Source organism: Balaenoptera borealis (genome assembly GCF_965194805.1).
Source record: "Balaenoptera borealis genome assembly, chromosome: 17".
Lineage (NCBI taxonomy): Eukaryota > Metazoa > Chordata > Mammalia > Artiodactyla > Balaenopteridae > Balaenoptera > Balaenoptera borealis.
In genome coordinates, this window is record NC_138876.1 from 9,070,189 (window position 1) to 9,085,643 (window position 15,455).

A 15,455-nucleotide genomic window follows, 5' to 3' on the forward strand; every position below is an offset into this window, starting at 1 on the left:
GCAGTTTGAATCTTGTGCCTGGTGCTGCCATGGTCCCCCTGCCGTGGTGCCTTTTGGCAAAGGTGGCCTTGCATGTTACTGGACCTCTCTGAGCCTTGGTTCCAGCGTGCCCTTATGAGCCAGTATAGGGAGATGCTTGGTGAAGACCCAAGACAAAGAATGACCCAATCACTGAAAGGTAGTGTTTAAATGAATGAGGTCCTGGAGTTTATAACATCTCTTTTAATTGTGGTAAAATATACATAATATAAAAGTTACCATTTAAACCATTTTTAAGTGAGCAGTCCAGTAGCGTTAAGTGCATTCACATTGTTGTGCTAACATTACCTCCATCATCTCTAAAACTTTTTCATTTTCCCCAACTGAAACTCTGTCCCATTAAACGCGAACTCCCCATCGCCCCGCCCCCGTCCCTAAAACTTACTTTTTATTTATTTATTCTTTTAAATAATCAATTTTATTTGTTTTTTTATTTTTGGCTGCGTTGGGTCTTCGTTGTTGCGCGCGGGCTTTCTCTAGCCGCGGCGAGCGGGGGCTACTCTTCGTTGCGGCGCTCGGGCTTTTCATTGCAATGGCTTCTCTTGTTGCAGAGCACGGGCTCTAGGCGCGTGGGCTTCAGTAGTTGCGGCACACGGGCTCAGTAGTTGTGGCTCACGGGCTCTAGAGCGCAGGCTCAGTAGTTGTGGCGCACGGGCTTAGTTGCTCCGCGGCATGTGGGATCTTCCCCGACCAGGGATTGAACCTGTGTCCCCTGCACTAGCAGGTGGATTCTTAACCACTGCGCCACCGGGGAAGTCCCCCTATAACCTTCTTTAAAAAAATATTAGACCCGAGTCAAGATTATGTCTGTAATAAGGTCACTTCTGCTCATTTGCATTCTAATAAAATATATGCTTGAAAGTCCAATAAACATTATTTGCTATTCCTATAAACACCACCCTCAGTCTGTTCTTCCCTGAGCGTCAGGATGACCCAAGGGAACATCTCCCTGAAATGCGTATCACAAGAGAAAAAGAACAACATCCATGGTGCTCAACTGGATCCTCTCCTGCATTTCATCCAACAGGGGCTTCTACTCCAACAGGGAATTGGAGCCTTCATTGTAGTAGCTGCTTTTTCTTGAGCCTTTCCTGGTGCCGGATGCTATCATTGTAATTACTGCTGATTCTGAGCCATTTCTCTCCATCAGGCACGTGTACGTGCCCTGCATGGATTAACTCATTCCGTCCTCACAACACCTCCTAATTTATGTTGTTAATATCATGAGCAGGAGATCTGGGAGTGGGGCATTTTTACCGTAAATTGCTAGTCTCTGAGCCTCCCTGACCTCATTCGTACAAAGAGACAAAGAGACTAGATGATTCTGCTGCCTCTTCTGAGCTCAAACAGCTGGCATCCTCGCGCTGTGTGATGGTAACAATTAAAAATCTGACTCAGTAAGTGCCAGGTTGTGCCACCGGTCTCGGTCATGAGGGTACGACTTCAATAGGGTCCCCTGAAATGCCTTTAGCTGCCACCCACGGAGTTCCCAGGCCATGCCACTTTCCAGCGGGAGAGCCTGTGCCATCAGAGAGCCTGCCTAACCTTGAAAGTTAACCTGCTGTAAGAACTTATGTGGTTAAAAATTGTTATAAGCAGAGCCTCATGTCTGGCAGATAATAAGCAGAGTATTAGAGAATGCTTCAGCTGAGTGTGAATCTCAACGATCTCACACCCTCTTCTTGTGTATTCATTCAACAAACAGGTATCTTCCAGCCAGCAGAGGTGTGCTGGGCCCTGGAGCAAGTTCACAGAGTAGAGATCCTACAACCTACAAATGTCTTCTCCTCTGGGACACCTTCCCCAGTACCAAGCCCTGTTCACTTGCAGAGCGGCCCACCAGGGACCTGGGTACCTATGCTGGGCCACCAGGACACAGGGCAGCCTTTGCCTCTGGGAGAACAAATTGCAGAAATTGCCCCTTCCTCCAGATTGACACAGCCCTGCAGAGGGCAAGCGTGGGAGCTGAGCACTGGCTGCATTTCAGCCCCTACTTGCCCACTCAGCACAACACCTTTGCAAAGTGCACAACATATACAACCGTATTCAGCGGCCCTGTGTGTGCCGCTGGGGTAGCATAATCACTCTGTATTATCATTCAAACTGTGTCCTAAAAACATGTTCTAAAACAGAATATGTATAAGTCAATCATCCGTCTCACATTCCTTTGGGAGTTAAGATTCCCAGGGAGCTAAAACTATTCTATTCTAAATCCCTCTGGTCTTTAAATTGTTCCTTCCCTATTAAATACATGGTTGACCTGCTTGAGTCAGTAGACCCTAAGTGACTGTTGAAGTTCAATATTGACTGCTCAGATCCCAGGGCAGCTACAGTTGAAATGTGGCAGGTTCTTGACCCCACCCACCTCGCCGCTTCCCCCAAGGCCCTTCCAAAGGCACATTCCTTGAACCGCTAGGACTGCCACAAAGTATGCAAAAGCATTGTTTGCTAGCAGGCAGCGCTGCCACGCGATGGCCAGATTTATTCTGTGATGTTGGTACAAAGTTCAGAGCCAGCCCACTCAAGAATATACTATGATATCACTTATGGGTGGAATCTAAAAAAATGATATAAATGAACTTATTTACAAAACAGAAATCGACTCACAGATATAGAGAAAAAACTTGTGGTTTCCAAAGGGGATGGGGGGAGATAAATTAAGAGTTTGGGATTAACAGATACACACTATGTATAAAATAGCTAAACAACAGGGACCTACTGTACAGTACAGGGAACTATACTCAGTATCTTGTAATACCCTATAATGAAAAAGAATCTGTAAAAGTATATATATATATATATATATATACACGCACACACACACACACACACACACACACATATATATATCTGAATCACTTTGCTGTACACCCGAAACTAATACAACATTGTAAATTAACTATACTTCAATTAAAAAATGGTTTAAAAAATTTTAAGGGCTTCCCTGGTGGCGCAGTGGTTGAGAATCTGCCTGCCAATGCAGGGGACACGGGTTCGAGCCCTGGTCTGGGAAGATCCCACATGCCGCGGAGCAACTGGGCCCGTGAGCCACAACTACTGAGCTTGCGCGTCTGGAGCCTGTGCTCCGCAACAAGAGAGGCCGCGATAGTGAGAGGCCCACGCACCACGATGAAGAGTGGCCCCCGCTTGCCACAACTAGAGAAAGCCCTCGCACAGAAACGAAGACCCAACACAGCCATAAATAAATAAATAAAAATTAAAAAAAAAATTTTTAAGAAAAGAATGCTGCTCGGAATCCTGGTGGGTCATAACGTATGGGTTGCTCAAAATTCAATTTACAAAAGTCAAACTATAGCACTTGTTAAATTACCACCCTTTCCCATTCGTCTGTGAACCACTCACAGGTAGGGTGTGTTTTCCTCACTTTGCTTTCCTGGATCCTTGCAATGTGCCTGACCCATAATAAATAACCATTGATTTAGCGAGTAAATAAATGAGACCAGAACTATGTCCTCAAGGAGCGCACGGTGAGGTGTCCATTTTACAGATGGATAAACTGAGTCTCAAAGAGGGAACATAATCTCCTTACTGTCGTATTGCTAATAAAGCCGCTGGCAAAGCTGGGACAGAGACACTTTCGGGGCTTTCTCTTTTTCTTGCACTGCATTACGGGACAAACAGCTCCTGTGGGGTCTCGTGTCATGGTTTCTGAAAGCACACTTGCCATATTCCGCTGACTTCTCTCCCAGGACGCTGTTCCAGCTGATGCCAGGATCCCACTGTTTGCTCTGCTACCATGATCGTGCTTCTGCTCGTAGGAATGCTGATGGCCTCACATGGCAGTGAGTAACGGTATTTTACTGTATTTCTGGCTTAGTATATAATTACATACAATGAACCCTCGGCTGTCTTGTCAAATTCCATCTGATTTGCTTACTAGTAGTTTTATCACCTTGCCTAATGAGTGGTGGAAATCAAACATGAATGATAAGCTCGAGGGTTAATACCGATATTAAAGTTGATATTTTGAGCATGGACATGTGGGATGGGGGTCAGTGGGCACCAAGGAGAGCAAAGGGCAAGGGTTAGCAAGGTCCTCTCCACCCGGTAGCGCATCTCCTCCCCAGCTGCTCAGGGGCTGCTGTCCCTTGCTTTGCTGATTCCCTTGGAGTGTGTTGGCCTTCCTGACATGCAACAGCTCCCTTGCCCCTTCTGGAGGCATCTCTGGTGTAAAAGCAAACACTTCCAACCCCACATTCGAAAGTTGGGGCCCACGCCACCAAACCCGAAAGCCATCTAAGTAAGCTCCTTGGCAGCCGGGGTAATAATTCCGAGTTCACTTGGGATCTTAGCTGTGAATCTGAGTCTTCCGGCTCCTTCCTATGCTCTTTCTTATTTGCATATTTATGCAGCTAAACATCCCAAATCACTTCTTTCCTTCCTGCAACTGCTTGGGCACTGTCGTTACTGAGATCACTCATTTATCTTGTCATTTTTCTCCTTCTGTTCCTATATTCAGGTAAACTCTGGACCAACCCACTGACCCTCCCCTCTCTATGTGCCCTTCCAATCCCAATAGTGACAGTGAAGCAAAGGGAACCCACAATATCATTGATCGTTTATCTTGACCAGGACCTGAGTTAGGAGATAATTCAAGAGGTTTGCATGTCGTCCAGAAGCTTGTAGGTTGAAATTAGAATATAACCACTTTCCATAAGATGCAAAGTCTTCCCTTCAAGTTCAAATCCTTCCAAACACCACCTCGGAATTTTCCTCTGAGACAGAGTGGGTCAACCACTTCCAGAATGTGCTGGGCTTCTATTGATTATTTACTTCCTTCATATGTGGCTTTTTTCTTATTAAAAGTTTTTGGTCGTGACTGGGGTCCCATTGTTAGTGCAACTGGGGCTGATGTATCAGCCCCTCAACCTTTCTCAAGAACTTAAGTGGTCTTGATCAAATACCAGCTATGGAACTTCCCTGGTGGTCCAGTGTTTAGGACTACTTGCTCCCGATGCAAGGGGCACAGATTCGATCCCTGGTTGGGGAACGAAGATCCCGCATGCTGCGCGGCGTGGCAAAAAAAAAAAAAGATCCCAGCTATGATCTTGACTCACCTCATCTTTGGTGACAAAATTGTGAAATGTTCTACAGTTTTTCCCTAATATTTTTCCTTTTAAATGAGATCTCATTTACCAAAACCCATTTTTATAATTTTTAAACTTTTCTTGTCTAACATTTTCTTCTTCCAAAATGATACATTTCCCTTTGATCAAAATTGTCCTTTTACATCCTCCCACCCCCACTTACATGCCTTTTAAAGTTTTTAATTTCTTTATAAAATTGAGGCCACTAAACATTTTTCTATCTGTCCTTCTTGCTTTATCTCTGTTTCCCCTTAGTTTACTACTACATTGTGATACTAAAAATGATCATGATATCCTGTTATGATAACCTGTCACAAACATTTGTGCTTGTCCTGAGAGATTTTATTTTCAAACACAAACACCTAGAGTTAAAAAAAAAAAAGTATAACCATAGAAAGTTTAAGTGCAAACATACCCTTTTATATATGGGTTTAGATGTGCCATGCCTACAGCTCCAGTTTTGCAGGGGTGAGTGTGTGGTCACCATAGAGACTGCCCACCTCCCCAATTCGCCAATTCTTGGTCGTGACATTGTAGGAGGAAAGGTCTGTTTTTGAGGCCTCTGCCTGCACGCTACTCTCAAAGAAGTCTGGGTCTTCTTTGATGACAGGACAGGTTTAAGTGTGGAAAGCTTTCAACTGTGATTAAAAAAATGGAGTGTCAACCAGGAAAGTCTGGGAGAGGTCATACAGCTCTGCAAGTGAAGGAGAGACCGGGGAGGGGTGGTGGTGAACGCATCCTAGACAGACACAGGTGTGTCTAAGGAAATTTGGCAAGGCCCCCAGGGAGGAGTCCGTCAGAAAAGTCCCGCGTCCCCCAGGAGCCCAGCCCACCATGAACACCTGCCCGTGCTGAGCCGTTGGCTAGGAGCAGCCGTGAGGGATGCGGGTTGTGGCTTCTGGGCAAACACTGCCTTAGACTTCAGGGCACAGCACTTGCTGGAGTTGGAGTTTCTTAAGGAGCCTCCATACTGTTCTCCATAGTGGTTGCACCAATTTACATTCCCACCAACAGTGCAAGAGGGTTCCCTTCTCTCCACACCCTCTCCAGCATTTATTATTTGTGGATTTTTTGGTGATGGCCGTTCTGACCGGTGTGAGGTGGTACCTCATTGCAGTTGTGATTTGCATTTCTCTAATGATTAGCGATGTTGAGCACGTTTTCATGTGCCTCTTGGCCATCTGTACATCTTCTTTGGAGAAATGTCTATTTAGGTCTAGAAAGTTGCTTTTCTAAGTGCCAAATCAAGCTTCTTGCTATAGTTCACTTCTGGGCCAGTTTCCTATTAGCTCAGAGAAAACCTCTCTCTCCACTACGTTCACTGGTTAAAACAATTCCCTGCAGAAAGTAGGGTTTTCGTAAAGACTTTTGGAATAAATATTGCAGCATGTAAAGAAAAAATAAAACGAAATATAGTAAAATAAAATCCAGGGTGACTTTTTTTAGCTGCTCATGAAAATGCGTGGGCACTGATATCTGGAAAGTAAGTGGGAGTGTAGAGGAGCAAACACACCTGATTAGCCCATGTCAGTAATAAGATCATTCCCCACCCTCCAGAGCAGAAATTTTATTATCAGTTGCACAAAGGAAATACCAGTGCAGTAATGACCAAGGAGCAGGCCATATTTTACAATCGCTGCTTAAGTGGGCAGTAGATATTCTTAGCTGTTGGCTGGTATGCTAATTAAACAGTTCCTGAAGCAGTTGTGCCCAGTGTAGAAAGCGCCAGAGCAGTTACATGGGCTCTGTGATAAGGGCTTGAATGGAACTGAAGTTGTGAGTCTCCCTCCTGGTCTGAAAGTCTACACTGTGCAGGGCACTGTGGCCGTACAGCCCATGGCGCTCAGTCAGGAGGGAACTCCTCTCCCTGGGAACCATCCCGAGAACCTGGAAGAGAGGAGCCGTGGTTGGAACCAAAAGCTGAGACGTGTACGTCAGCTCAAGCCCTGCCTGGCTGGCCTAGGTGGAGTACTGACCCCACCAAGCCCCTCTGCACACACCCAAAGTATCTTCCTTTCACCCTCAAACTAAAATCAGCCTGCAACCTGCTTTTGTTGCTGTTTTAATTTAAAATTTGAGCCAAGAGTTTAAAATGGGAAAAAAAATTTTACAAAAAATTCAGACTTCCAACAAATTTTTAAAAATTTGAGCCAAGAGTTTAAAATGGAAAAAAAATTTTTATAAAAAATTCAGACTTCCAACACATTTTTTAAAATCTGGATTGTGGGACTCCTTCCCCAAGGCCTGGGGCTGAGTGACAGCTGTCCCTCCCACTGTGACCTGGGGCTCTCAAGTTCTCCACAGTCTCCACCAATCCTTATTGTTTCCCAGCACTGGACCACTTCTCATGTTTACATCGTCTGCCTGACCCCTGGAGAGATGTGGGTTTGCAGTCTTGAGTCTTAAGAAAGACCCCTGTTTTCTCTGTCCTGGACCAGTACAGTCAGTCTAAACCTTACTGGGCTCTGGGCCTCCCATCTCAGCCCTTCCAAGTCATTCTTCATGGTTTCCTTTAATCCACTCAGCAAACAGTACGCCAAGGGAGGTGCTAGGCTTTGGAACTATGATGAGGTTCCTGCCCTCAGGTGTTCAAAGTCTAATGCCAGAGACCCACAGGTAAGGAGACCCTGAGAATCAGCGTGAATAGTACCACGGTAGAGGTCACCAGAAGGTGGGAGTGGGCATGAGAGCTCAGAGGGCAGGCAACTAGCCAGAGTCTTCCGACATGGAGGGAGGGAGAGAGGAAAGACTTCCACATGGTATTGTTAAAACTAAGCTTAAGTGGTGAGTAGGGGGTCAGCCAGGCTGAGTCATGGACAAAGTACTCCAGCAGAGGACATGGCCTGTGCAAAGGCCCAGGGGTCAGGGCACACTCATGGAACTGAGAGCAATTCTGGATGGTTGGAGTGTGGCATCCAAGAGGGATTGATCCCGGCTGTCCCAGCTCACTGCAGTCCCCCAGATATCAACCAGGGGTACAAAATGCACAGGACAGCCACAACAGAAAATTATCCAGCCCAAATGTCAATAGTCTTAGGCCGTGAAACCTGCTCTAAGCCAAACAGGGCCAACTGGGGGCATCTTCCTGAGTAAATTTAATCTAACATGCTTCTTTGAAGGACAACCCTTTGTGGCTTTCAGATTTGCAGGTTTCCAAACAATGTCAAACTTATGCGCCTGACTAAATTGACCACTTTGTGAAGAAAGACAAAAATCTTTCAACATTTCAGGCTACTCACATGCTGCTCATAACTGGGGGGGAAAGCAATGTGAGCGTGGACAAGTCTGTAAGCCCTCTGAGCCTCTAGGGAGCTGGTCCCTGGTTGAACTAAGATTCCAGTTCCCACCCATTTGTCCCCATTGCCCTAGGCTGCATCCCCATCCTCCCACCTCGATGAAACACTAACTGAAGTTGGTGGTAATATTTGGGTACTGTAGAAATCATCATTTTTTCCCCAAGCAACATTTCTCAAAGTGCAGTTTCTAGGCCATTAACTTTAAAACCAGCTGAGGAGCTTGTTAAAAATATCTATTTCTGAGCCTTACTCCAGACCTGCTGGATCAGACTTGAGTGAGGGCACAAGGATGGTACTTTTTACTGAGCCTGCATCCCAGGTGAGTTTGATGCTGATAGTCTGGGGGAAACCCCTGTCCTCAGTTATAAACTACTTGGCGTTTGGGGTCCTTTCCATGTCTGTTTTTTTTTTCTTTTTTTTTCTTTTATTATTTATTTATTTATTTTTTGGCTGTGTTGGGTCTTCGTTTCTGTGCTAGGGCTTTCTCTAGTTGCGGCGAGCGGGGGCCACTCTTCATCGCGGTGCGCGGACCTCTCACTGTCGTGGCTTCTCTTGTTGCAGAGCACAAGCTCCAGACGCGCAGGCTCAGTAGTTGTGGCTCACGCGCCTAATTGCTCCGCGGCATGTGGGATCTTCCCAGACCAGGGCTTGAACCCGTGTCCCCTGCATTGGCAGGCAGATTCTCAACCACTGCGCCACCAGGGAAGCCCTCCATGTCTGTTTTTATTTCCACCAATCCTTCATCTCAAGTAACTCCAAACAAACATGCAATATAAGTTAAAATTGTATGCTTCATATGCAACAACAGCTTCAAGATAAGTCCCCAGATCTCCCCATCCCAAACCAGAAAGTCATTCCCTTAAGGCCAACTAATATAAAACACTGGGTTACCCTGCCACTCCTTTATTTTCTTCAAGAGGTGACCGCAGAGATCTGGCGCATAGCAGGCACTAGAAAAATCTGTCTAGAATTGAATTTCTCTGCATCCTCATTGCTTTCCCGGCCACCCCTTCTCAGCTCTAGCCCAGCACGTGGGCGGCGGCAGTGTGGGTGCTAAGCCTGCTCTCCTCCTCGATTATAGGGGCCCACCCTCTGGACACCCCACATCTTCCATGGGAGCTGCCTCCAGGACTCTCAGAAAATATCAGTAAGCATCCTTTGATCTTTTCTTAGGAGACCTAGCTGGGTAGAAAGCTGTCTAGGATATCGGCAGAGAAATTGATCCCTTCTGAATATACCCTAGAGCCCGTTTACTGCTGTGGCATTTGTAGGTAAAAGTGATTTGAATAAGACTCAGAAGCCTCTCTCTCACAGTTTACTCTGGTGTCTGACCCACTGTTGGTCTCTCCTTTGAGATAAAGCACTAAAAACTCTCATCAAAGACACAGGTCAGCTGAAAGGGGAAACTAGAAGAGGGAAGTAAATGGGCTGATGAATGAGGGTTATGTAGTAACTGCATTAAACGGCAGGACGAAAAGAAAACTATGATGTATTTCAGTCCTCTGGTTATTCGAAGGGAGGGATCTGTAATTGTTCCTTGGGGAACGGAAGGTTTTCCTGGTGATGGATTGTAAATATTTCTCAGGTGGGTTCTTATACAGGCAACGCTGAAGAATAGAATACATCGTGAACTAGCTGACGAGGTTAACCCTGAGTTAAGTGTTCGTTTCTGACCTTTCAGAGAGGCGAGCTGAGTCAGCCAAACTATTTGTGCATGAGCCCACGCAAGCTAAGTGATCGGTCCCATCCAGACACAAATGTTAGTGGCCTCTCTCCAAATGGCATCACCCCCATGGGGAGTGCAGTGCCCACTAGGAGGTCTTCTTCAGGTAGATATTTAGACTCACAGGCGTCACTTGGCTTTTAGAAGGATCAAGGCCAGGAAGCACTGTGTGCGAGCAGGCCATGCCGGCCATTCTTCTTTATCAAGACGAGCTCTGGCAGCAACCCACGCAGTAGTCCAGGAGCCCCTAGCTAACAACTCAGGCACAAGGGAACGGGGCGCACGTGGAGCAGCCCCAGGACCCGCCCTGGCCTAGAAGCTTCACTCTCCAAAGGAGTCAGTATCCCTAGTAACCACCGCATAGGTGTAATTTCTAGGATGCCAGAATGGACATGCCCAGCTGAATGAGTCGTCACACTGATGGAGACCCAAAATGATGGCCTCCCACCAGGTGTTTGTAGTTCATCCGCAGTTCCTGCAGTCCAGATACACCTCACCATCCACGGGCCTTTTTTTTTACCATTGAGCATTGTTGTCTAGCAACACAGTTCACGGTTTTTATCTTATCAGGTTTCCATGGTAACCTGTGTTACTAGAAAGTTAGCCCAAGGTCAAATCTATCCTTAGAGAAGGGGTTTTACTCACTCTTCCCGAAGGGGATGGACCGGGAAGGGAAAAGGGTAGACCTCAAGCCTCGCTAATTTATTTTCTCTTCCTTCCACTTAGACATGACTTTCTTCAATGGGGTGTTTAAAAATGTGGGAGGAGTGGCCGAAATTTTTGGTAAGTTAAATCTGAACTTGCTTTTATCCCCCAGGTGTCAGGGCATGGGGGGTGTGTGGGAAATGTAAGGAAATGACCAGGGCCTTGGGCTCTGCCCTCTGAGCTCCCGCAGCCTCGCCAGCAAGCTCCGAACAATGTGATCCGGGTCCTGATGAGAGTAGCGGGGCCCTTTATTGCAGGGTGAGTCACTGAGTGGCCAGGTGGCTTCGTTGTCCTTCCTTCATTCATCCTGGCCTCAACCTGGCCAGGAGGGGAATGGCATCCTTACTTTACAGGCAAGAAAACTGAGCCAAAGGAGTTAGGGACTTGCCCAATGCCACACAGCTAGAAGGGACAAGGTCTCCTCTGAGTCCAGAGCTTGGTCCCCTTCCACAAAAGTGGTTTTATTTTTCCTTCTCAACTAGTGAATATACATAAAGTTAAAGAAGCATTCCATTGATCAGTTATATATCTATTATTTGACTGTTAATCGCACGACATTACGATGATTCCCATCACTGATGACTAAAAGTACCCAAAATAAGATTATAGCAAGATGGACATGAGCAAGGTGACTCTGAACTGCTATGGGATTAGACAATGCTGCGCGTAAAACTGCACTTCAAATGTATGTATGACTAAGTGCAGGTGCCCTGGAAGCTCTTGAATGAAAATGCATGTTTCTATAAACACATACACATACACATAAACCTTAGGGTGGCTTTTTCCATCAGCGTAGAACCATTTATTCATGTTTCTGATTAGGCTGTGTGGAAACAAAAGGTGGGAAGGGAAGTGTGAATGAGGTAGGAAGAAACTAGAAGAGCAGTGAACAGTTGAGGTGGACGTGGTCCTCACAAACAACTTTGGATCTCCCCAAGCTCCCTACGACGACCCTGTGTGTTTAAATCGGTGCTATGGGGTCACCGCATTAAGCACCTGACGATCGTCCAATCAGAAAGGCAGAGAGCAGAGAGGGCGACCATGAGTTGTAGAGTCAAAAAGGTGGAATACTGTTTTCTTGCCAATTTTGTTTGCAAGAGCATTTTTGTTTAGGATAAGTCATTGTTGCTGGTGGATACCTCGGGCATGTCTCTGACCTTCTATTTCTTTACCCATGAAAGGGAGGTGACAGAATAGCATCTGCCTTACAGGATTAACAAGAAGTTTATGGGGGGGGAATTCCCTGGTGGTCCAGTGGTTAGGACTCCGAGCTTTCACTGCCAAGGGCGCGAGTTCAATCCCTGGTCAGGGAACTAAGATCTGGCATGCCCCATGGTGCTGCCAAAAAAAAGCAAAGCAAAGCAAACAAACAAACAAAAAACCCAAGAAGTTTATGGGATCATAGACCAAATGAAAGCTTTATAAAGCATTACTCACTCAATCAGTTTTAACTATTGTGCTATTTAAAGCACTAACACACCATCGTAAAGCAATTATACTTCAATAAAGATGTTAAAAATAAAATAAAAAATTAAAATAAAGCACTTAACACAGTTTCTGGCACATAGCAGGTGCCCGCAAATTATTAGTGTCTGTACCCCTTCTCTTCCTGCACTGATTCATACTTCTTTATTGCCAGGACTGTATCATTAGGAATCCATTCAGCAAACTAATAGTGACTTAAATAATAAAGACGTTTAATGATCTCACATAAGCCATCTGAAGGCACCAGCATTGGTGCAGTAGCTCAACACAGGTATTAGAGACCCAGCAGGTTTGTTCTATATTACCCCACTGCTACCCTGGACATAATAGTTTTTCAGCTTTAGGCTTGGGGCCTCATGGCTGCAAGGTGGTTGCTGCAATTCCAGCCAGCATATCCTCCCCATATTCAAGGAAGGAGAAAGGTGTAGCTCAGAAGGGCCCTCTCACATGCCTTTATGCTTTATTAAGAAAGAAATATTTCCCAAAAGCTTCTAACAGACTCACCCTTAGGGTTTTGGGGCCATATTTGGGTTTCATGCTCAGCCCTAGACTAGCCCTTGTCATGGAAGCATGGGATTACCATGATGAACTGAGAATGACTATTAAACATTCCCAGGGACTTGGGGAGGAGGTTACCTTCCTTGAGTGCTTTTCAGTTTTGTTGGTAAGGAAGAGGGATGAATGGCTGTCAGGTGGGCAACCAACAGGAACCACAGCTAGTAAACCTGCTTCCCTTCAATTGTCTAGAATTGTCCTAAGTACACAGTAGGTGCTTAGTAGGTGACAAGGCACCATCTACCCGAGAAGGGGGCTCCCTCCTCAACTCTGGCTCCTGGTGCACCCTCCTCCCCTCCCCCAGACTGCCTGGGCTCCCACTTCACCTGGCTGCAGGATGTCTTCACCAACTTCCCCGCGCTGCTCCAGTTCGTGAGTGGTATGAAGTGTGTGGCTGGTCTCTGCCCCCGGGACTTCGAAGACTACGGCTGTGCCTGCAGGTTTGAGATGGAAGGGCTGCCTGTGGACGAGTCTGACAGGTGAGCATGACCAAAAGGTGAGCTCGTGGAGGCCCGGCTGAGGCTTGGGCAGAGCACAGATGCGGAAAACTCCCTTGGCTTCGTTTGTGTGTGCAGGTGTATGTGGGTGTGTGCAATAAAATTTAAAATCTTAGAAGCATCCGGGGTTGGCAAGGATATGGCAAATAGCTACTGGTAGCAGGAGGGTCAATTAGGACAAGTTGGTGGTATCTGTTAGAGTTTTATGCATGTCACCTATAACCCAGTAACTCCAATTCTCTGTTCCTAAGGAACTCTGTGATCTTAGGCACGTTCTTTTACTTCTTTGTGTTCCATTTATTCATCTATTAAATGGCGGTAATAATAACACCTACCTCATAGAGTTATTGTTTAGGATTACATGACCAAATACAAGTTAAAGTGATTGGGATTCTGCCTGGCTTATTAAGTCTTCAAGAGTATTTGCAATTGATAACAATATTAGTAGGGCTGTAGTAGTAGTAGTGATAGTAGTAATAGTATTGTGGGAGTCATAGGCTGTAATAGTAGTAGTAATAGTAACAACATTAGTAGTTAACAATTGTCTAGGTAGCTATAGTAGTATTAATAGTAATAGTGGTAATAATAGTAGTGACAGCAGCAGCAGCAGTACTAGTAAACCGGTGGTGGTGGTGGTGCTGTTAGTAGTAGTAGTAACAGTAGTAGTAGAATAGTTGTCACAGTAGCTGTAGTAATAGTAATAGTAATAATAATAATAGTAGTAATAGCATCAGTGCTAATAAAACTGTAATGGTGGTGGTGGTAGTAGTAGTAGTAGTAGCAGCAGTAGGAGTAGTAGTAATAGCAGTAATTGGAGCTATAGTAACTGCAGCAGCAACAGGAGTGTGGAACCAGGAAATTGAACCCACATCTCACCCCTACTCCAGGACCATGTCTATACCTCACTGGTATTATATTTGTGCCCAAATCCAGTGTGATAAAGTGTGTGCTTTCATCTACACAGACTCCCAGAAGATAGGGAAGGATTCCCATTGGTGTAAGTTGTTTCTGCACCAAAAAGGCAGTTTGTCATTTCTGGGACCATAAGCCAGCTCATTGACATTCAGAAAGGGGGAGGCTGATTCTGTTCCGGGCACGGTGCCAGAACCATTTCTGGGAATGTGTTTTCCTTTCAGGTCCTCCCTTACCACTTCCTTTAGTTATTAAAACACCCACAAACCTAGAAGTCAAAGAAATGAAGCAGTAATTCATCCCTGTCTGAATGATCAAAGCATTGATGGCCAGAACTGGCAGAATGGTGGGCCTACCCAATTTCAATTACTTTACACATTGCAGTTGATGGAGGTGGGAATTTCCAGACTCCTGGAGGACAGATTATTTCCACCTCGAACTTGCACGCCAGATTCCAGAAACAATTGCCATAGTTTATTGAGTGTCAACCACATGACAGGGTCTTTATAGACATTCTCTTGACTCCCCCAAATTCTTACGAGTTAGGTAATGTGAGAAACTTAGCTTGCCCATACAGCTGCCTGTATGTCTTCTTCTTTACATTGGTTTTCACTGCTTGCTGCATGCACTGCAAGAGCCACCTGACTCCCTTGTTTAGTGTCAGCCTCTCTCTGTGATCAACCTTGACCTTGGCAAGTTACAGAGCTTTATGTGTTTCACTTTTCACACATGTAAATGCTCATAAGAATAATAGCACTTGCTGCATAGGTAATATAATTCAAATTCAAATATCGTGTGTGTGTGTGGGGGGGGGGTGGGTGTGTGTGTGTGTGTATACACTAAGCATTTGGAACAGGCCACTGCCAGAAACCAACCAGAGACACAGAATGATCATGTGCTGCCTGCCCCTCTTCTGACCCTAACTCACACTCTCACCCTGACCCGTCCCCATCCTGCCACAGCTGTTGCTTCCAGCATCGCAGGTGTTATGAGGAGGCTGCAGAGATGGACTGTCTACAAGACCCCGCCAAGCTTAGCACAGATGTCAACTGTGTCAGCAAGAGTATCACCTGTGGTGAGCATCTCCAGGTGTCCCAGGAGGCTGGGCTGAGAAATGACAGTTCAGAGATCGCAG

General features: G+C 45.8%; 1 protein-coding gene across 1 annotated transcript in view; it reads left to right on the top strand.

Annotated features, from left to right (window-relative positions):
- OC90 (otoconin 90) overlaps positions 1-15,455 on the top strand; it is a gene marked incomplete at its 5' end in the record, with an annotated part of 40,431 nt that overhangs the window by 4,025 nt on the left and 20,951 nt on the right. The window contains 2 exons of the mRNA XM_082363209.1: positions 13,137-13,390; positions 15,283-15,395. Of these exons, the coding sequence (XP_082219335.1) occupies positions 13,137-13,390; positions 15,283-15,395 (367 nt within the window). The remainder of the gene's footprint in view (positions 1-13,136; positions 13,391-15,282; positions 15,396-15,455) is intronic.